General features: G+C 43.1%; 1 protein-coding gene across 2 annotated transcripts in view; it reads right to left on the bottom strand.

Moving 5' to 3' along the window:
* Window positions 1-17,905, bottom strand: part of UBE2G1 (ubiquitin conjugating enzyme E2 G1) — a 46,431-nt gene extending 28,526 nt beyond the window's left edge. For both annotated transcript variants that reach the window (XM_054008440.1, XM_054008441.1), the window contains exon 1: window positions 17,635-17,905. In XM_054008440.1, the coding sequence (XP_053864415.1) occupies window positions 17,635-17,680 (46 nt within the window). In that variant the 5' untranslated portion in view covers window positions 17,681-17,905. The remainder of the gene's footprint in view (window positions 1-17,634) is intronic.
* Window positions 17,906-21,459: the final 3,554 nt, after the last annotated feature.

Below are 21,459 nucleotides of genomic sequence, written 5' to 3'. Positions count from 1 at the left end.
ATCAACCTCTCACCCCCTCCCTCAAGACCAAAGTACAAAAAAATTAAAATTGATTTAAAAGTCAAGGTTTGCTACTGACTCCAATTTGAATAATTCAAATAAGATTTAAATGAATGCCCCCCGAACTGTTCAAAGGAGCTACAAGGGTTCAGCATTTCTGAACTATCAGACCCTTAAATTTACAAGGGTAACTTATTCAATCCTTCACAACCAAGCACTTGTATCCTACATCCTCATTGATGAGATGCTTCACGTGACCTGCTCGACTCCTCTCGAGCCTCTATCAATCTATCCTGACACCACATTTCCCCCCCCCCCCCCTTGAGTGTCTTCACTGGCTCTTTAAGCATCAGATTCAGACTCCTTGCCTTTCAGGTGAGCCTTGAGTACTGCTGTTGCTTAAGATAGTAATGAAGTGGGGATACACCTATTCTTTTCTGCTAATCCAGCTACTGTGCTGATCAAGTGTTATTCTGCACTGTGATCACACTCTTTAGTTAAACTAGCCTGAGCTAACTCTGCAATAGACACACATCCTTGTTCTGGCCTTTTCTTCAGGCATTAACTTTGGTCCTACAGGCTATGGAAGCAATAGCTTGATTTTATGCATCAGTGAGTGGGTGGATGTGTTGTGCATGGTGAGATGGAGGGGGAACTAAGTCAGAGAAATTTAATTTTGTGTTTGGTTCTGGAAGTGTTGCCACTCTTGGTCACTCACTTTGCAGGAGTCCGATGTCTAGTCTAGACCCAGTTATAAGAGCGGTCTCCAACATTCGTGAGCCATCATGGAGGACTAGGCTGTCCTAGATAGCTAGATGCAGTCCCATGGAGGACTTTGAATATCAGGATCTCTCTTGACCCAGCTCTGAATTAACTCCCCACTGAACAGAGCAAAGCACCTGCAAGGAGAAGGAGCATACAGAGTGTTCATAGCAAGCTCTAATGCTATGCATATGGGCTGCTGTGTTTTGTACTGGCTGGAACCTTTACTGATTGAAGGACTCTGCATTTAAAGGCACCAGATGAAGAAAACATGCCTGTTTTAGAGTGCTTTATAAGTATGTCAATTCCCAACTGAGGTAGTTACTGCTTACAGCTGGGGTAAGCTGTTCCCAAGCACAGATGCATCGGAGTTAGGGGAACTCCCATGAAACAGGGCCCAGTAGTGACATGAACAAATTAAGGAGGAGGGCTCCAGTGCTTGAAACCTCCCTGTACCACTAGGCAGCAAGAGTCAACCAAGAATTGGTTTTAAGGACCTCACTTGTCTTCCTTGGCCCTCTTGCTCTGGGTAGAGTTTTCTGCATTTAAGTTTTTGAAATTAAAGTTCACAATTGTGTTTTAACTATATACATACACATGATCTTTGTGACTAAAGCAAGCTGCAATTTACTTGTATTGTCAGGATAGCAGCCTTCAGTTCTATGGTACAAGGTGTTTTTGGTTTGTGCTGCACCTATGGAAGCAGCCAGAAAGGCACCTTTAATACAAATAGTACATGGGCTGTGGCTATAGCTCAAATCAGGGTGGATACAATTTTTTTCTTTTTTTAAAACCATGCTTTTTGAAGAAAGCAAACCTATCTAAAGATAAGAGTTAATTAAAACTCTATCATGGAATAGGAATTATAAATTCTAATGTATGAGACCATATATTCATGTAAATGTTTAAGGAAAGTTTTGTAAATGAGTTCCAAGAGTTCATAGATTAGGGACCCTATTTTATGGGGTTCCAGGGGCTTCTGTATAGATTTAGGTTAGCCTTTCTATTTACCCAATGGGACTCAGGGCTCAGTCTAGAAGATCCCAGAGATGTTTAGTTTTGCAGTTCTCAAACTGTGGATTTGTGTCTCCAGAGATAAACATTTTTGCTGTTAACAAGCATGTTAAGTAATATTAATATATAGAGAGTTGAGAAATAATAGACCTCAACCCTATTGTCACTCTGCAGATTTGTTTACACAGAGTCAACCCCTTACCTCTCTCCAACAGTGCAAAGTTTCAAAGAGTTCAATGAACAGAAGATGGTTGTGTGTGGAGTAGATCTGGAGAAGGAGAAGTCTGGAAATAAATGTGAAAAGGGAGGGACAGGCAGTAGAAACAAAAGTGGAACTGTTTGAGCAGCATATTCCAGATGTCTTGAGGTCTGAGTGTAGCCCTCATTGACTTAAGATCTTCCATACCATTCTCTCACTAGAAGGGAAAACCTATAATGGCAGTAGGCTGTAAAAAGAGACCCAGTTTGGGAATAAGAACCATTCAAGAAATAGGTTTGCTGATGTTTTAAAGAAAGTCACACCAGTGAACTGGTGGAAGTCACTTAAGCACTGATTCAGAGACTCTTGAAGTGATCATCTCATTTTTAACAGCAGTACCTTCTTCTGCCGATGTAAAAAGATTATTTTCTTCTTTTGGACTAATTCATTCCAAATTGAGAAGTCATTTGGGACCTGAAAAAGCAGGAAAGCTTGTTTCTCTTTTCCAGATTATGAACAAACAGGAAAATGAAGGTGAAGATGATTGAGTCAGCTGCAGAAGCCAATATTTTAAGTTTCTCATGTTGACCTGGCTGACACAGTAGATTTAGTTTGTTGTTGTTTTTAACTCTCTCATTTAACTCTTGTAGTTAAAAACAAAAACAAACCTGATTTAAAAAAGCTTGAATGTTTAACTAAATTCAAAAGTTTATATGCTTGTTTTGTTAATTATATGTTTGCTGTTGAAGAAAAAAATCCACAATACATAACTAAAACAATGTTAACTAAAACAATATAATTGTCTGTCTGGTGATGTTCTCCTCCTAAAACAGCATGGCAAGAAAAGCCTCCAAATATTAAGGATTAACCTGTTGAATTGGAGATGTTTATGAAGTCATTGGGCGGTGACCTATCTGCTTCAATTACCTTTGGTAAATGAAATAACTAAACAATCATTCATTTTCTGATATAGCTGTAAAAAACTCATCTGAAAAGTTTTCAAAATAACTTTAGAAATGTATAGTGTGTACCTTCTAAAAATGAAAGCTACATCTCCAAGTTGTAAAGAATATGTATTAAGGTTATAACAGCCAAGAAGAATGCACTTTTATGTAGAAATCCATGATTATTAAATAGAGTCTTCCTGACTAGCGATTTAAATCAAATCCACCCTGGTTCAAGTGTTAATTAAATGCACACCAAACTACAAGCATTCCCCTACCCACTATTACTGCCTTTATACAGGCCTAGAGACCTTTATACAAAGCCAAAAGCAAAGCAGGGGTGTCCAAGTGACTAAGCAGAAAGAGCCCCATGGCTAAATGCAGCAGCTATGTATGGCATTTAAACTTTTCAATGTCTACTGAGACAGCCCGCCACTGCACATGAATACTTAAGTCAGAGCACTCTGCACTACATTACAGTAAAGAGCCATTACTCTGCTTAATACTAGATATAAAAGTGTAGTTTGATTATTGAACAAGCTAAGTTCTCTGAAATCTCTCTCATGAACAGGTTCAGTGGATTAAACCCAGGGCTAGAGATACCCTGTTTCCCCGAAAATAAGACAGTGTCTTATATTAATTTTTGCTCCCAAAGATGCGCTAGGTCTTATTTTCAGGGGATGTCTTATTTTTCAGAAATGAAAAATGCCTTATTATCGGTGGATGCCTTATTATCGGGGAGGTCTTATTATCGGGGGGATGCCTTATATTACAACGAGAGGCAAAACTGTAAGTAGGCCTTATTTTCGGAGGATGTCTTATTTTCGGGGAAACAGGGTACCAGTCTACAGCCACCTATTCAGCACTGTTGAAGACTAGGGCTCAGACTACTGAAGTCTGATTTTCTAGCGGCTTGTATTTGCCATATCAAGCTGTGATTATTACCATCATAGCAGATCTCAAGTAGTATATAACTAAGATCTGCGTCTTCAGCTGCATCCTTTCTTTGTCTGCCTGCACACACCATGACAGAGCTACTGGTTCTCATTGTGAGTAGCTTTAGGCCTTGGTTACACTGGCGCTGTACAGCGCTGCAACTTGCTGCGCTCAGGGGTGTGAAAATGCACACACCCCTACCCCCCCCCCCCCCCAGCGCAGCACTGGAAAGTGCCAGTGTAATCAGCGCCTGCAGCGCTGCATGCTTGCTCACAGCACTGCAAGCTATTCCCTCAGAGAGGTGGCGTACTTGCAGTGCTGCGAGAGAGCTCTTGCAGCGCTGGTGGCACGACTACAATTGTGCTTCACACTACTAATCCCTAAGTGTAGCCAAGGCCTTAGATTAACTGTCACACGCTTAAGTAGTTTCCTGCTGCCACTAAAGTGTTCCTGGAACATGCCATACTGTCCATATCCACCCTGTGCTGACTCAATCCACAGGCTGCAGAGACCTGGTCCAGGCAATAACACTGTCCTGTTAAAGATAGCCTTTTGGAACAATGTGTGCTATCCACTGTCCTGGAAACCATTTCTGACCTAGTCCTCAGCTTGAGGAGTTTACCTTAAGCTAGTTGCTTGCCTGGGAGTCACTTCCAATGCCTCACTCCCCCATCCAGGGATTGGAATAATGCTTATCTGCCAGACTCCTCATACCCCTTTCCACAGTCTTTGTTTCTACAAAATATAGTTAGTTCAACAGCAGATAGTTTCATCAGGTTTAACTTCATTAAGCAAGTCCCTATGCATGTTTAGATTTAGGTACACCACTGCTAGTACACCATCAATAATCTGTTCCATTTAGTGATATTTTAATCTGTAAAGAGACTTGAGCTTGGAAGACCTGAGCTCTTTCAAGCTCACTGTTCAACTGGTAAGGTGTTAAACAAGTTACTACTGAATTCACTAATAAAAATTCAGATAGTTCCCAATTAAGTCACAAAACAGGCATATTATAAGGTAGACAACCAAGAGTGTCGACAGTAAATATAAGCAGAACAAGTGCTATTGGATTTTAAGACTTAAATGTTTACTGAGTTTATTATTTCCCTTTCAAAACTGCATGCTAGAGCTTTAGGATCCCACTGGGATCTTCAAACAGATTGTCAATAGCAGGGTCAGAACACGGTTTTGAGTAGTCATGTTTTAGTTTACTTTGTTCCAAAGTTCTAAAGCTTGAAAATTACCTGTGTTCTGAAAGCTGTTACCACTGCTGTTTCAGCCTGTGATGAATTTAGATATTTAAATCTATACCATATTTCAAAAGGGGTTCCTATTGTACCTCTTAAGGGCTGTATGTGCTACAGCCCTTAAGGTGATGTGGTTTGGTAATTAAGATATGCATACAATGTTTTGCAGCCATGAGGTTCAGAACGGCCATCCAAGCTGTTGGCTTGCTCCTATATTAAATAGGTCTAAAGTCCATCATGAGAGGTTACCTAGAACCAATAACTAAGGGACACTACTGCATTAAAGAGGAGGACACCGCAACTAAGAAATAGTGTCAATATCAAAAGAATCCTTCAGACATTTTATAGTGTCTTTCTAGTCATGAAGAAACCTAAAGCATTTTGCCAAAAACAATGACTAGTCTGTTAAGAACCACATGCTTAGGGTCAGAGTGCTGCAGTGCGGTCATACCTTGACTGTGGTGAAGTAAGAGTTAATACAGGTTATCCTTGGCCTATACAATACTTGGTTTTGACATTTACTTTTTAGTGAATAGAAAGTATCTTCTATAGTTAGATTAGATACTGTCCAAGGGGGAAGACAGGAAATCAAGATCCTCTATGCAGCATTAATGCATACCACACCAACTTGAGTGCCAATCCACCACATTATGGCATGACAACACCAGAGGATATTCAGAGTTACACCACTCAACTGTGTGCTACTGCACATCCAGGGCTCAGATACTTTGGTTATGAGTGATACCTTATGGAGAGGGATCCTGGAACCTACAAGTTTGGTTTACACCAGGCTCCTTAATAGTGTTAGTGAGTCACTGTCTCCATGGGCACACCACATAAGCAGTGCCATACCATTTCCTTCACCACCCACTCCAGTCTGCAGACATGGGAATAATATTTGAGACAAACGTTTGCATAGCAAAATGGAGCTACTCATTACAACATCCTCTTACATGAGGAGTCCAAATTTAAAAAGAAAAAAAAAACCTTTGCTCCCTAGTAATGGGTGGAATGCGCAACAATATCTGACCACCACTCCAGGCAGAGCATGTTTGCTCTCAAGAGCTTTGCTGCATAATGTCAGTTAACTGGGTTAGGACAGTGTCCTTCATCTGTCACCCCCAGCGGCTTTTCCAACATTAAAGTTTCACTGGAACATCTCAATCTGGAAGTAGGTGGCTCAGATTGTTCTTGTTACTGCTCAAACTGGACATTATAGAAGTGATGGGGTGCCCTGGTAAACAAACAGTCTATTGCTGTGCAAGTCATCAGGGTAACAGCTTAACTGACTTGGCAGGGACCTGTGGTTGCATTGTAAACCAGGAGGACTTCTGTGGAGTTACAGCAGAAGAATTAGTCACATCAGCTTTCTGCTCGGTCAAGAATTGAAGAGCTGTAAGCTCTCCCTTTAGGGCAGCCTGTGTGTGGAGAGGAGGGGGCAGGAAGACCCAATAAAGCTTACAGAATACTCACATTTTTTCACCCGCTTGCCCAGCATCCGAAAACTATAGCTGTTTGCCCCTGAAGAGGCAAGGTTCCCCTCAGAGATCTTTGAAATCAAGACTAGTTTTTAAAGTTCACTACTTGTGACTGCAACAATCTTGATGCTGCTTAGAGTAAGGAGGACAATCAGGTACTTCCTATGGAGAGTGGATCATACTTCGGATCATAAGTTAAAAGCTTGATTCTGCTCATTAACTGCATGGGAGAAAGGAAGAGCCAAAGTTGAATTTCAGATTTCAGTGGTAGGAACTATAGTAGCCCTGGCAAATAACTGGTAATCTATCAGATGTCTTTGCTGCTCGGGCATCCCTCTATTATTAAATCTTCTACTGTATAGTAACAGTGTTTAGAGATTTTAAAATAGGATTTATTCTGGGAGGGGCAGGAATACTAACTTGGGGAGTAGCGTGGGTGTTAGTTCAGAATTTGAGTTCTTTGATTACAGTATTCCTCTTGCACAGGACAATGTTAAGAGTTTGGGGGGGTAATAAGTCAGAAGAACCACATCTTTCATGTCCATGTTATTAAAAAACACACTGTCAGATGGTTCATATTGAAGTGATTGTTCTCCCCTCCCCCTTCACATTTACTCTTAATAGAGCTTAGTAGGTCTACCTGGTTACAAGCAGTTCTAAGATTTATCAAGAGGTTCCATGGCCACCTCACATCTTTCTAGGAGCAACACTTATCTAGAACTCTCATCCCCACCTCTAGAAAAAAAAGTTTAACAGAGATTTCTGAAACTTCTAGTAGATCTGTGAAGCTGGGGTCAAGGCAGACAAAATCCAGCTACACTGCCAGGCTGCCAAGTGTCTACAGATGAAGTGTGTGACCCATTCTTCCTCTGGAATCCTGAGATCTGGGGTACAGAAGGAAAGAGGCTATCTAGCCTATTGCATACAGAATGTTACTAGGAATGGTGTTAAGGGTTTAAAGGAGTATGGTGAAAGCAGTGGTCTTGCAAGAGCATCTGTTTGTCTAAACTAGTGAAACATAAGGAGCACTTTGCACAACTGGAATCTTGTTATACATCCAGATACACCACATGTAGTAAAAATATTAGATTAACCCAGTTCAAGCTTAGTCTGTGAAAGTCCATATGACCTTTAGTGTCACCATTTTATCTTTCAATTTGCTCAAGGAGGGACTTGTCTTCCCATTTTCTGCTCCTGCCATCCTTCCTCCCCCCACCCCAGAAAGCAAACCTTAGTAGCTACAACTGTTAGGCTTTTATTCGTGGTTAACAGTATAACCTGGTTAAGTTTCATGATATCTTAGGAAACATTCTTGGGCCTTTTCCAGTCATAGTGCATTGCAGCACCACTGTTAATATTATTAATTCTTCTAGTCTAAAGAAGAACATACTGCTTAAATCAGTAGTTCAAATATTCTTCTGGTAGAGACCTCTTGTGACAGACTAGAAGATGCATACTTCCTATATTCTATCATGCCAGAACCTAATACAGTTGGACTTTGAGGGGCATGAGTGGGGAAAGACCTACTTTGTTCTCTTGCTCTGCGACTTCTCCATACTCAGCAAGAATACATGCTGCTTGATCAATAGACTCCATAGACTTAAGCTCTTAAAGTCTAACTAAGAAAGTGGAAAACAAGTCTGACTATCGCCGAAACCTGCCAGGCCAGATGTTACTTCCATCCACAGCAACAGAGGGGATTTGCTTGGCAAGTAAATTCTAGATCTTGAGTTACATAAAGCTTTTCTCCATCCCTACTATTCTCTGTGCTGCTACCAGGTTGAACACTGAGTTAATTTGCAGTTTAGGAGTTAGTGCCCTGAAGACATTGCTTCCTGGAGTCAAGTTTCCTCCGAAGAGGGTAGTTATCTAGGAATAATCACAAGTATCCTCACACAGAAGAAGGTTTCATGAGATGTAGAAGACTTTGGTTTTCATTTTAAAAAGAAAGACTATCACAAGATCATCAAACTGGGTAGCCTCTAGTGAGACAGAGTCTCGAGTTCTTGTCCTGAAAGAGGGACACAAGGATTCCACTGGGCATACTGTTGCTTAAATCCAAGCAAGATGCAGGATCATTTTATTGATACAAACTAGACTACAACACTGCATTGCACAACCCCTTATTTCACTAGTTGGGAGGAGCAGTTTTAACCTAAACCTACCAGGCAAGCTATTAGCCACTAGGTGAACTCTCATCACAACCCAAGCAACTCATGCAAGACTATGCAAATAAGGATACTAAGCTGATCTACAAAGTTAGAGGGACAGTTAGATTCCTTGAGCAAGTCAGGAACACAGAAGGCTTACAGGCCAAGAGTCACTCAATAAATATCACGTGTTCTTTGGGTGCACTAGAAGATAGAGCCACGTTAGAAGACAAGAAAGCAGTGGAATCTATATCCATAATAGAACTGATCCACTGTAGAGATCAAGGAAAGGTAGTATCACAGCAAATTAGTTAATGTAGCACCTGCAGCAGAAGTAGGATACAAGACTTAAGCCAACCTTAGTTTTACCTCACTGCATTTAGTTTGTGTTTCTGTACAGTACTAGCTTCTGCATGCTGAAATGTGGCCAGGAAAGCTTTTAACTAATCCTAAATTTCCTGTTATGGTGATACTTTTCAGTGGCTTAGTCAAGTCAAGTCACTAAACAGTGAAATGACCAGGTTGTTGTAAAGGTTGCCTTAAAGCACTGCTATTTATATTTCTATCCTCAATACACAAGTAACACCATCTTATATTTATTATTTGGGGAAATTGTTTAAGTGTGAAGAATGGCATAGGACCACTATTGTTTAGTTTCCTCCTCTCTATCTTCCTTTAGAAGAAAATAGCATCAGAAGTTCAAGGGGAGATTTTATAGATTCCCACCCCACTCCCCCCGCCCCCCGCTTCTATCTTTGAGGGAGCACACTGACAGATGAATTCCCCTCCCCCCAAAATCAGAAAGCAAATTGGGGGATTAGGGAAAATAGTTAAGATATCCATGAACCTCTGCAAGTCTTTAATCACATGTAAGCATTTTAGGTTCAAAACAGCCATTATCTGATCTCGTTTTCCCCAAAAGCAAGATAATTCACTTCAAGACATCATTTCCATAAGGCTTACTACCAGTAATTACCAAGTCTGACATTTTAGTTGATTTGCCTGCAAGGAGGAAACAGGCACAAGTTACAGCATATTATAATTACAACAACAGGTACATTTAGGAAATAGATTAAGGTAGTCAAAATTCAAATCCTTAGAAGTTGCAAAAGTAATTGTCTTGTTTAGTATCTCATTTCAGATGATTTGAGTGTCTTTGGTGTGAACCCATAACATACTGGTTATGAAAGTGGTCAAACTCACTGATTTTCAGAGTATGAAACTTGAGCCAGCATTTGTTTATTTAGTTCTACATAAGAACAGCATGCATTCCAGAGAATCTACCCATTAGAAGTGGGATGACAGCACACAGGAATATGCCATATTGAGATAACATTCTAGCACTCTGCCCAAAAATACCAAACACAAAAGCCCCACAACCATAGCACCAGCAACATTTCCCATAGCATGCACAGGAGAAGTTGAGTAATCCAAAAGGCATTTTTCCAGCTGGTTTTCCTTTGCTAACAGCAAGATACCAAAACCTGTTATTCATAGTTCTAGGCTGCATTGTTATTCAGAACTGCTGTAAGACAAGTTGGTTCTCTCCCCAAGCAACTCTTCAAAATATAGTTTGTGAATACCAGGTTTCAGTCACTGCAGCTAGCTTGACTAGCTAGTTTTAGCTCTTGAGTATTTAGTTGATTGCCTTCCTGTAGGAAATCCTTCTTGTTCAGAAGATATAAACTACCTTGACCAATTCTATCAAGGCCAGCAAAAGCATTACTATCATTTGAGTCATTTGTTATTAGGAGAGCCAGTTATTTCTATGGAATCCTATTACATTTAGATAGCTATACTTAGTGTTCTTACAGGGGCTAGACATTTGATCAGTGCTCCAGTTGATCTACCCTGGACTCAAAGAGCAGAAGGGAAGTTTATGTCTAGTAAGTATGAGTGTTGCAGGGTGGCTTAGGTGGCTAAATCAAAAGGTCCTGCCTTTGGAGATATCAAATAGATCCTGCCAAAGCTCAATTTGAGGGAAGGTCTACACTACTGCTTTAAGTCCATCTAATTTACATCAACCAGGGGCATGTGTGTGTGGGGGAAGAAAGACACACCCCGAACGACGGAAGTTAGTGATGTAAGCACTGTCCACACCATGCTATGTCAGCAGGAGATGCTCTCCCATCACCATACAGCATCTTCACCAGATGCGCTGCAGCGGTGCCAATGTAGTGCTTCTAATGCAGACCTGCCCTAAAAAGGCATGAATTTCACTGGCATGGTGGGGTATTCCTACCATTACCTGCAAGGATGTACAAGTTACAGTATAAAAGAAGCAGTAGAGAGAGATTGGGTAGGACTGAGATATTAATTGCTACACAAACTGGTTAAACCATTAGTTTACACAAATCTGAAATCAAACATAAGAGATGAGAACTCTACTTCCCACTATTTAAGATTTTTACTCAATCTTTTCCTTCTTAGAAGATCTGATTTTCATATTTACTCTGGTTGACACTTGTACTATTCCACTAACCCTACACTTCCCTGAAAGGCCTTTCAGAGTAGCAAGCAAAAGGTACTTCTTCCAGTTTCAATTTAATTGAACTGAGTCCTCGATACTGGCAATAGTGACAAAGTTGCATCAAGAGGATCTGGCATGAATTTAGATGAGTGCATAAAAAGTTAGTGTTATTCCTGCAAAAATAGTTCAGACATGCTTTAGAACCATGATTTCAAGGCTAAATTAAGACCCTGAAAATGTCCCAGCAAGGTGCTTAGATCGAGGTGAGAGTTTGAAGTAGTAATTCTACAAGGAAAATGATCCAGAACACTGGTATTTCTGGCAGAGATAAGAGTTTAGTTTATGAGAACCAGTTATTCTCAGCAGGGATGTTTAAAGCTGTAGAACTACAGCTCTGAAAGGAAAAAAAAGCTTAAAACAAATGCCTATTTAATCCTCTCTGAACTGGAGATGTAGTTACGTTTTCCATTAGAAAGACACAAGACAGTACAAGCAGAAGGCAGTCTTACTTAGTTACAATAAAGTATGTTTTTTTTTTTTAAATGAGGATTAAGGAAAGATGGACCAAGCATAATGAAGTCATATTAGAAAAGAAATGATACAAGTTAATCCAGAAGTCCCCAATGCAGTGCCTGTGGGCACCATGGCGCCCACTGGGGCATCTAAGTGTGCCTGTGTACTGGCCTCTGAGAAGCAACAGCATCGACAAAATGCCGTCGATTTTTGGCAGCATTTCGGCAGCAACGCCTCTGGATGACAATGCTTCTCGCCAGCGATGCTTATTGACGTTGCCGCTTCTCGGTGGCATTTCGGCAGATGCTCGTCTGGCACCACGGTCCTCCGTGGCTAGTCATCTGGTGCCTGCCAGACGAAAAAGGTTGGGGGACCACTGAGTTAATCCATTTCCTGTGAAGCACATTTCTGAAGCAGTTAGCGGTTTTAGCTACACTAAAGACAAAACAGAATCTTTACCATTATCATAAACAGGTACCTGGAAGTCAGGCCATCTCTCAAGGAATTTAGGTGAAAAAAAAAAAAAACACACAAAATTAATCTGCCTAATTGAAGAAACTTTTGTTTTGATACTGTGTGGGTATTCCCAGAAGGCACTATGATTGTTCCTCACCCCACAGCATCCCTTGTCAGTACTTCATCACTTGATGATTACCTGTTCTATTCATTCCCTCTAGGGCACCTGGTATTGGCCACTGTCAGAAGACAGGATACTGGACTAGATGGACCTTTGGTCTGACCCAGTATGTTCTCAGTGAGATGAGTCTTGTTTTTCCAAGGCTTGTACATGAAAGTATCTATTCATGTAGTATTCCCAACTTCTACTATTCTCCAGGAGCAGGCAAAGATATTGCTACCATCAGAAATCGAGTTAGTTATAATACCTAAAGCGTGACTCAAAAGAAAAGGGTAATTATGCTTAGCTGACAGTTTTTTGTGGGGTCAAGAGGAAGAGGAAGTTTTTAATTTAATGGTCACCTTGGTTACTGTCACCAACAGAAATTAGAAAAATCCAACCAGAACACGGTTGAGCTGGCTGTGTGGCAACTTAATTTACTTTGATGGAAGGGGAGTAAGGGGAAGCTACTAGCATTAATTAGGGTATACTTCAGGACAAAGGATTTGCTGGGTAGGAAAGGCCGCTGGGTAGGAAAGGCCACAAGTTCCCACTTCTCTCTGGTACAGCTGTCCCAGAAATTTTGCTGCTCTGGTGATGGTAGTAATTAATGCTTCCCCTTTAAATACAAAATCAGAGTTGGACAATACCAACTAATTACCAGTGTTAATGTTACATCTGCCTGTCCCACATAAAGTATGGCTTGCCATGTTAAGTTTGACTGCTATTAACCTTCGATTACACAATAAGACTCCTTTAGTCAAGATTTGACAGCTTCTTGTATTAGTCCAGGATCTAGTTGATACAATGTGCATGTACTTTCAGTACAACACTGATAGTGTCTATAATTTGATATGTGAAAAGTTATTTACTGCTTCTGTCAATGCATCCTTTACAAAAAACAGGACTGTCTAGTCTACATTGGAGAAACAGACAAGATCTATTAGCATCTTAGAGCAAGGTGGAAAGAGGAAGAAAGTTGGATACGAAATCAGATATATTCACATCTCAAGTCAGGTTGAGAAATTAGGCTCAACACATCTACAGCTTAAGATATCCAGGACAAGAAAAGAGTTAGCACTTGGCTATGACTATTACTTTCATACAGGCAAGAGGATCACCCTGTCAGCTGACAGAAGCATTGGCAGCAGCAAGTCAAGATTTAAGTTACAGGACTACTAGGAACCAGCTTTCTTCTAGCTAGACTTCCCACAATGCAAAAAGATAGCCAGGGTAGCATATTGTGGCAGATTGTACATGAAGAGTGCCTACAGCTTTCCCTAGTGTCATTACATCTCCATGTTTCAAGATTTTTAATTAAAGGTTCTGCTCAAGTTTGTATTTTCTTTTAGAGAAAGTTACATTTCTAGCTAGTGGGGAAGGTGGCTTACTTTAAAGCTAGTGATACCCTGGTTAAAAGCTGCTCTTGGATACATACAGTGCCAACCAACTTCTATTGAAGAATATGGTACTTTGCCACAGATTGGGGGTGGGAGGAGGAAAACAATTTCCTATACCAAGTACTTTACTACCAGTAGAAGTATAAGGGAAGTGGATTATAATTGCTATGATCCCACTTTTTTCTCTCCTAACTACATTGGGAGAATGCAGTCAGTCAATCTCTATCCCACTCCTTGCCCTACTGATGGCTCTTAGATCCACTAATTTTTCCTCTACCTTCAGCTCTCAGGCTCCCCACCCACCCCTTGCTCCAAGTCTAACAGCTCTGATTCAGACCTCCTGTGCTTAGGTAATACCCTTATCTTTTTAAGTAGTAGTAGAACTATTTTACCAAACTTTGATGACACAAAACATCTCAGACATGTACTTGCTGTCTTTACTCAGCCCCCGCCCTGAATCCCATCCTGTGACTCAGCCTTCCTACTATGCATAGTGCTGAGTGTGAAGTACTAGTCCCACCAGAAGCAAACAGCAGTATCAGACTATTAGTGGGTTACAGTTTGTTTGGAGGTACAGCAAATACTGTGGGTGTGAAAAAATTAAACAGACTTGGAAGAAGGCAGCCAGCAGTGGGTCAGATGGCAGACACATCATCAAGTCCAACCTCTGCATTAGGATTTCAAGTGGCCTATCAAAAAGAGTAGTGTCTGAGAGTCTCAAGTTTCTGCTCAATTTGCTTCTTAGAAATCCCATTCATGCTATCAAAATATGGAGAAGTGTCCTTTGGGTGATCATTTTGACAAGCAGAAGTAGTACTTCAAAGACTTCAAGGTCCCTTTACCTCCCCCTCCCAAAAGTTTAGATTTTACCATAGGTTCAGCACACCACAGAATTCTACAATGGGAACCCACATGGGGAAGGGTTACCAGCTGCATTATCATAACACTGGGTTAGATCTGTTCCAAGTACTATTACAGAGCATTTGCACTGTTCCTCCTAATACTGTTGAATTAGTGATGGCAATGGTGACAAGTTTTTAATGTTGTCTCACTAGTTGTCTTTTAAAGTGTTTGAAAGCACATTTTAAAACTGAAGTTTTAGTTAAGCAGGAGTTCAACAGAAAGGGCATATAAGTTAAGCCCAAAGCACTGAAACCAGTTCTACCTGTACACTCAAGTGCCCAGTCTCTGAAGTTACCCACACTTTTTTCTTGTTAGCCCTATGCTGGAGCCCCCCAGGATTTCAGAGACTCTTTACAGAGATCAAGTCTACATAGTTTCTTTACCATTCTTTCAAGAAATCCAATATCAAATTATGCAATTTTCAGGAGTAATGCCACCAAAACAGTAATGTACTGTGTCTATTGATTTATGCCATCATTTGGTCACAACTCTTAAGTTAAATATATAACCAAGAATTTTTGGTTTGTGATCATAAGCCGTGTCTTTGAGGCATTTGATTATTCATTTTTTCAGAGAAGCATCAGTGACTCAAAGCAGAAAGTTGGAGAATTCCCAACCTAACAAGTCTTTATTGCAGTTACTGAGCTTTGCAATTACAACAAAATAGACCACTTTCACTGCATACACCCAATGCCTATTCACAAAAAGATGCAAACAATAAGTCCTTCTAAGAAACTACAGGATTTCTGGACAACTCTATACACTGAGTGTCGAGACCATAAGACTTTCAGTACTGCAAAAAGTGAACAGATACATTCAACATTGCCATTGCTAACACTATTAATTTTAGCCACATTATGCATTGGACACCTTCCTTACAACTTTTCCTACACCATCTTTAAGAGATTATACACTAGTTAACACTGTTACACATGTGTAGTTTACCAGACAGAATTTTTGTTTAATGTAGGTAATGTTAAATCAGTGAACACACAGCAACTTGGTTTTTAATCTGGGTCAGCAGCTAGAGTTCAAACCTTAGAGGAGCCTGGGGTTGAACTCTAGTTGTTAACCTGAATTAAGAGCAGAGTTTCCTTGTCTTCAATTATTTTAACAAGGGTGACCAGACATCCCACTGTTATCGGGACTCTCCAAATATTATGAGCTTGGTCTTATATATGCAACTAATCCCCCCCCCCCCCCCCCCCAAGTGTCCTGATTTCTATCTGGTCACCCTCATTTTAACTCACATTAGTAACCTGAGTTCATGCATTCTTTTGTAATGTAGACCTACTCATTTAAAGCAAGAGAGGCAGAGCAGGAAGTTGTATTTTTTTTTAAGTTTATATAAAAACAACAGTCTAAAAATTGCTTATGTCGCAAGCTAGACATTAATACTGGAAGAGAGCTACTGGTCATCTTGTTCCCTCAGAATGAGGGAACAAGTCCCAGGAAGGACTGCCCCTGTACAGGACAATTTCTACTGCCTTTTTTCCAAGTCTAATTCCAGTAATTCCTCTGACACTAGAGCTACACTTGTGTTTCCATTGTCACTGAATGACTCCTTCCCCTGTGTGACTCCTCCACTCACTAAAGCCTTATTTGTCAGAGTTTAGTTATACTTCCTACCACACATTTCCTTATGATGTGAAGCAATCTTTTTTTTGCACAAGACAAGGGAAAGGCCATTAGGTTTGACTAACACCTTAGTCAAATACCGGGTAAATCTGTTTTTAAAGGGGATTACTTCATTCTGGTAGCAGAAAACTAGAGGGATCCAGGGGGAGCATGTGCTCCGGCAAGGAGGGAGAAAAGAAAATGACACGCTGCTTGCTGCAGCCGACACAGCCACAACTGCTGGATCATTTCTCTTTAAATCTGGCAGCTAGCAGCACATGGAGCTGCATTGTGAGACCAGCCGCCCGGGCGGCCCCGCGCATGCTCGGCGCTGCCGCCGGGACAGGCCGAGCCGAGCCAGGTCCCCTTGTATCAGCAGCAGTGGCTGAGGCACTGTGCTAGCCATGCAAGGCTGGTCAGGCCAGGGACAAAGGAAGGGGGAGGGGAGATCGAGAAGCGAGTTAGAAAGTGAACCAAGCAGCGACCCCGACCTTTTCTATCGTCTCCCCTCCCCCAAGACACCTGGGGCAGAGCCGGATCTCGCCACCGTCTTCCACCCTGCGCCCCCAGTCCCAGCCCTCTACCCCTACTTGGCACCCGCACGCCTCCAGCCCAGACCCCAGGCGTGTCCGATTCCCACCCCACCCCACGCCTCCTACTTTAGAGCTTAAAACAAAAGAAGGGAGGAGGAAGATGCCCACCCTTCCCCAGAGCAGGGGGGAGCGCCGTGCCCGCTGCTTCGGGGGAAAGAGGGGCTGTGACAGCTGCAGACCCTCCCCGTAAGGAGGGGGGGGGGACGGGACTCAGCCCCACAGAGACAAGACAAGCCATCGCCTCCTGGAGCTTTGTTACTGAGCAGCACCCCAGCCTAGCAGGAAAGGGGGAAAACCCTGACACGTTCACGGGGGGACCACAAGGGAGTCCCTCAAATCCTCTTTAGGCCCCGCCCCGAGAGAACACAAGGGGACCCCCCCCTCACTCCGCCTGCCACCAAGGAGGGGGGGGGGGGACTCCAACGCGCCCGACAGCCCCCTCCATCGCAGGGGGAAGGAAAGACCCTAACCCCCATTATGGCCCTCCAAGCACCCCAGTGTGAGCCCCTCCCCCGCTTCCACCACGCAGCTCCCCTCCCCTGGATCACCACGCAGCTCCCCCTCCCCCCGGCGGCCTAGTTCCCTCAGCTCCCGGCGCGGGGGGGAAGGGGTGCCCCAATCTGCCCTCCTCCCCCCACGCCTGTCCACACAGCCGGCCCGTAACTCCCCCCACCGGACCTCATGCTCCCGCCCCCCCCCGCCAGCTCCCGTCCGCCACAGGCCCGACGCAGCTTGCCTCCCTGAGCGGCGCTCCCGGACCGCCGCCCCCAGCCCCGGCCCCAGCCCCGGTACCTGCTAGTTGCCTCCGCAGTAGCAAGGCGGACTGGAGCTCCGTCATTCTCCCCCTCTCTACCCGAGGAGGGAGTCCGAGCGGCGGCGGCGGCGCTGCTGCTGCGGCGAACGAACTGGCCGGCGGCGGCGAGTCCCCCTCACGCCGCCCGCTCCTGGCCCCCCCGGGGTCTGGCTCCGCGTCGGGCGCCGCCGTAGCACACAGGGTCCCTAACTGGGGCTTAAGCCCGTCGCTCCGTGTCTGCCGCTCACTCGCCACCTCCTCCTCCCCCCTCCCTCCCGGAATTTCACTGCACTCAGGGCCCCGGCGCGCAAGCGCACTTCGCACAACCAGGCTCCGGCGGCCGGCCGCCCTGCGTCGCCATTTTGGGGAGGTCCAGGTGGAGCCACCCCCGCCGCCATTTTGAGAAGGTCGGGCGATGGCCCTCACTGTAACCCGGGGAAGGCGGGAGCCCACGCTCGGTGCTGCGGTTGAACTTGGCAGTGGCCCACAGCCAGCAGGACTCCTAGTTCCTCCCCTCGTGGAGCAGGGTGTTTCACTCCTGCATCTTCCTCCTACTATGTAGGGGGGACACAAGTCTCCTGGGTGAAGCCCAGCCCAGCCCAACCTCCTTAGGCCATGCGTGCCTGGCAGTGGGGAGCTGGGACCCAGAGGAGTTACCTCAGCCAGCAGCTCAAGGGAAGGGGGCAGGACAGTTACACTGCATTTCCACAAGCACCTATCCACTGGTTTATTCGAAGGGGTACAGTCAAAAAGAGCTGCCCCTAGATAATTATCCACCAAACCCCGGTAGCCCTCAGCCTACCCAAGTACCACCTCCTCCAAAGCCCCAGAAAATAATAGGGGTTTTCAGCGTGGGACCAGATGAGGGCAAACTCCTAGGGAGATGGCTGCTGCTAGAAGAAAACTGTTCTTTCTCTCTACCCAGCGTAGGAGCGCTGCGAAGCGTATGTACTTTCGCTTATGTATTGTGTGATGTGAGCTTTGGCTGAATGAGCTCGAGGAAATGAAAGCATTTATAGAAGTATCACAGGACAAACTGTCCCTTTAAGAGGAGCTCAGTTGCCAGCCCTGGCTCTCCTGGGTCAGCCCAGAACAAAGGTACTCTGGGACTGGGGTTATGGAAGCTAGGCTGGGCAGTAAAATATGCTGGGGAAAGATTATAAAAGAGGTAGCCCTCCTAACCCCCTCGTAATTCCTAGAGAAAACATAACATCTATTGTGTTGTTTTATAGTTGAAGGGAGTAGGGATGGTTGTAGGGTCTCTCTATGAAACATCTAGGAAGAGGTTTAAAACAACAATTAAAGGGCTGAGAAAAGGGCCTTGAGAGCATGGAAGTGGTCTGAAGGGGAGTAATTTAAGATAGAAATCCAGTAAATACCCTGGAAGAAGTAAGAGCTCCTTGTGTGATTGTCTCAAAGGGTTGTTTGAGCCCTTAGAAGAGGTGCAGGCCTCTATGCTGAATAGTGAAGGCTTTTGGGTGTTTTGTTGGATTCTTATTATTTATATTGTTTATTTAATCCTGTAAGAAGTAGGGTCTTTGGTTAGAGGACTGAATGAGTGAGGAGAAGCTGAGGAAGTAGCCGTCTTTCTACAAAGATACGGTAAACTACATTTGCAAAGGGCTTTACTTTGTGTTGGTTTTCTAAAATAAATAAATAGGTCCTTTCCCCTCCCCCCAAAGTCTCCTATTACTATGGGAAATACTTGTCTTATTGATGGAAGGGCACTAGAATTGGGGTTGGCCACAGAGTGTGTGAATCAGTAAGGGAAAGCCACATCAGAGGGCGAAATCTGGCATTGAGTTCTGAAAGTGGAAAGGCATGCAGCAAGTTTCATTACTATTGCTTCCTATTTCGTCACTCTGCCCCACTGAAGTTCTAAGGCTTATGGACACTGTGGCGTTAGCTCAAGTCATCTATATCTAAGGTAACTTCTCTTGAGGTAGTTTAGTGAGACCAGTCAAACTGCACAGAGTAGTTATATTAGCTGCACATAGTAGTTGAATCCTAGCTGTTTTACTAGCTCAGGATTCAGAAGCATTCAAACTTCAACCCATGCCCCCGATGAGCCAGTTAGCGCAAATTTAAAGTACCGCTTCAGTTGAGCTAGAAATGTTTGTGTGTGGCTGGGAGTCTGGTTAGGAGCATCTCTGGACTTATTCCTCAAGCTAATGCTGCATTGAAGCTAAGCCCCTTGTATCCTGAAAGCTGGCAATTCAGTGCACTGGTCGTTCTAGCACTACCCCCCGTTACTCCTGCTATCTCTCCATTGATCTTTCTGATCAAGGCTTGGTCCTCTTATGTAATTCGACTGAGATAACACAAGAATTTCCAACACAGATTAAATATACCCTCTTTCTTCCCTTCACTGATATTGTTGTTATTAGAGGGAATCACACCGAGGGGATAGATAGCTGAGATCTATTGTGAGGGGTGGAAATGGTCACTCATCCATTGGGAGGTAGACTCTAATCCCCAAATTTATTTCACACAGCTCCCAACCTGCAACGCTTTGTCAGTTTCATTCAGTTCTTAAAAACAATATTTAATGTTTATGTTAAAAGTCTCTACTGTGGGAGTTCATTTTGCACTTTATAGTGCTAAGCAATGAGATACTTTTGAGGAGCTATGCTGGGAATTGGGATAGGTATCCAGAATGCAGTGATACTGCAACAGTTGCAGGGAATACTTTTTATGAGCCTGCTATACTGGTGACCCTGAAACATAATGGGTAATGTGGATGTGCTGATGTAATTCTTAAATGTAGAAGAGACTTCAGCAAGCCCACTGTTAATAGATTCATAGATTCTAGGACTGGAAGGGACCTTGAGAAGTCATCGAGTCCAGTCCCCCAGCACCAAATACTGTCTAGACTATCCCTGATAGACATTTATCTAACCTACTCTTAAATATCTCCAGAGATGGAGATTCCACAACCTCCCTAGGTTAAGCAGGACCACTGTTGTAGGCTTACTCCAAACTAGCTAATCCAGAATGAGGTATTGAATGTTTCTCAGGTCAGTAGTTAAAAATGTGGGTCTCTGGTAAGATATGTATTAAATCTTTAATGAAAAAATCTCAAACTCTAAAGGTAAGGAGGATTTTTGATAGAGTAGATCAGAAATATGTCAGTAAAAGTCAGGGCTATTCTAAATTTTAGTTATATAATTCTTGTCATAAAGTTAATTGAAACAGAATTTCAAGGTTCTGACAAGAAGACAAAGACAAAAGTCTGAACTTGTTTCATACACAAACACCAGTGGTATGACCCAACGCAGTGTGTATGGGAAACCTTTTGCTTGATGTTAAATGTTGCTGGATTGGGAGGGAGGGTGTCTGGATGGCTCAGGTGAGTGGTAATAGGAGATGGTGCTTTTACCCAATAGGTGGTTGTTTTTAAACTCCATTAGAGTTAACATTATGATGGCTGGTGGTACACAACATGCAAAATGAGTTGGTGGTGTCAGAGCAGTTCATATTTCAGCTGTCCTTATCACAAGAAACCATCACCACAGTGGGCACACACTGACACTATTGTTAGCAGACTTGGAGACAGTGTGTTGTGAACTACCCACTCGCACTGAGAAGTGATCACTCCAACTCAGAGATAGAGCAGGTTGGTGGGGAGCATAAGTGAAGCTTGCATGGATTCTATATATGTTCTGTGCATAAAAGGAAGCCTTCATTATCAATGCCAGTCAAGCCAGTACTAAATTAATTCAAGTTTCTGTTCTAGATGTCAATCCAGATATGAGTACATATTTCTGACAAGTCTATTACTAGATTGCAGTTCCAAGAACAGTTCTGTAGCCTATTACAATATA

This window comes from Malaclemys terrapin, chromosome 18 (assembly GCF_027887155.1).
Source record: "Malaclemys terrapin pileata isolate rMalTer1 chromosome 18, rMalTer1.hap1, whole genome shotgun sequence".
In the NCBI taxonomy this organism is placed as follows: domain Eukaryota; kingdom Metazoa; phylum Chordata; order Testudines; family Emydidae; genus Malaclemys; species Malaclemys terrapin.
Note: the sequence above shows the minus strand (reverse complement) of the source record. Positions and strands in the feature narration are given on the sequence as shown.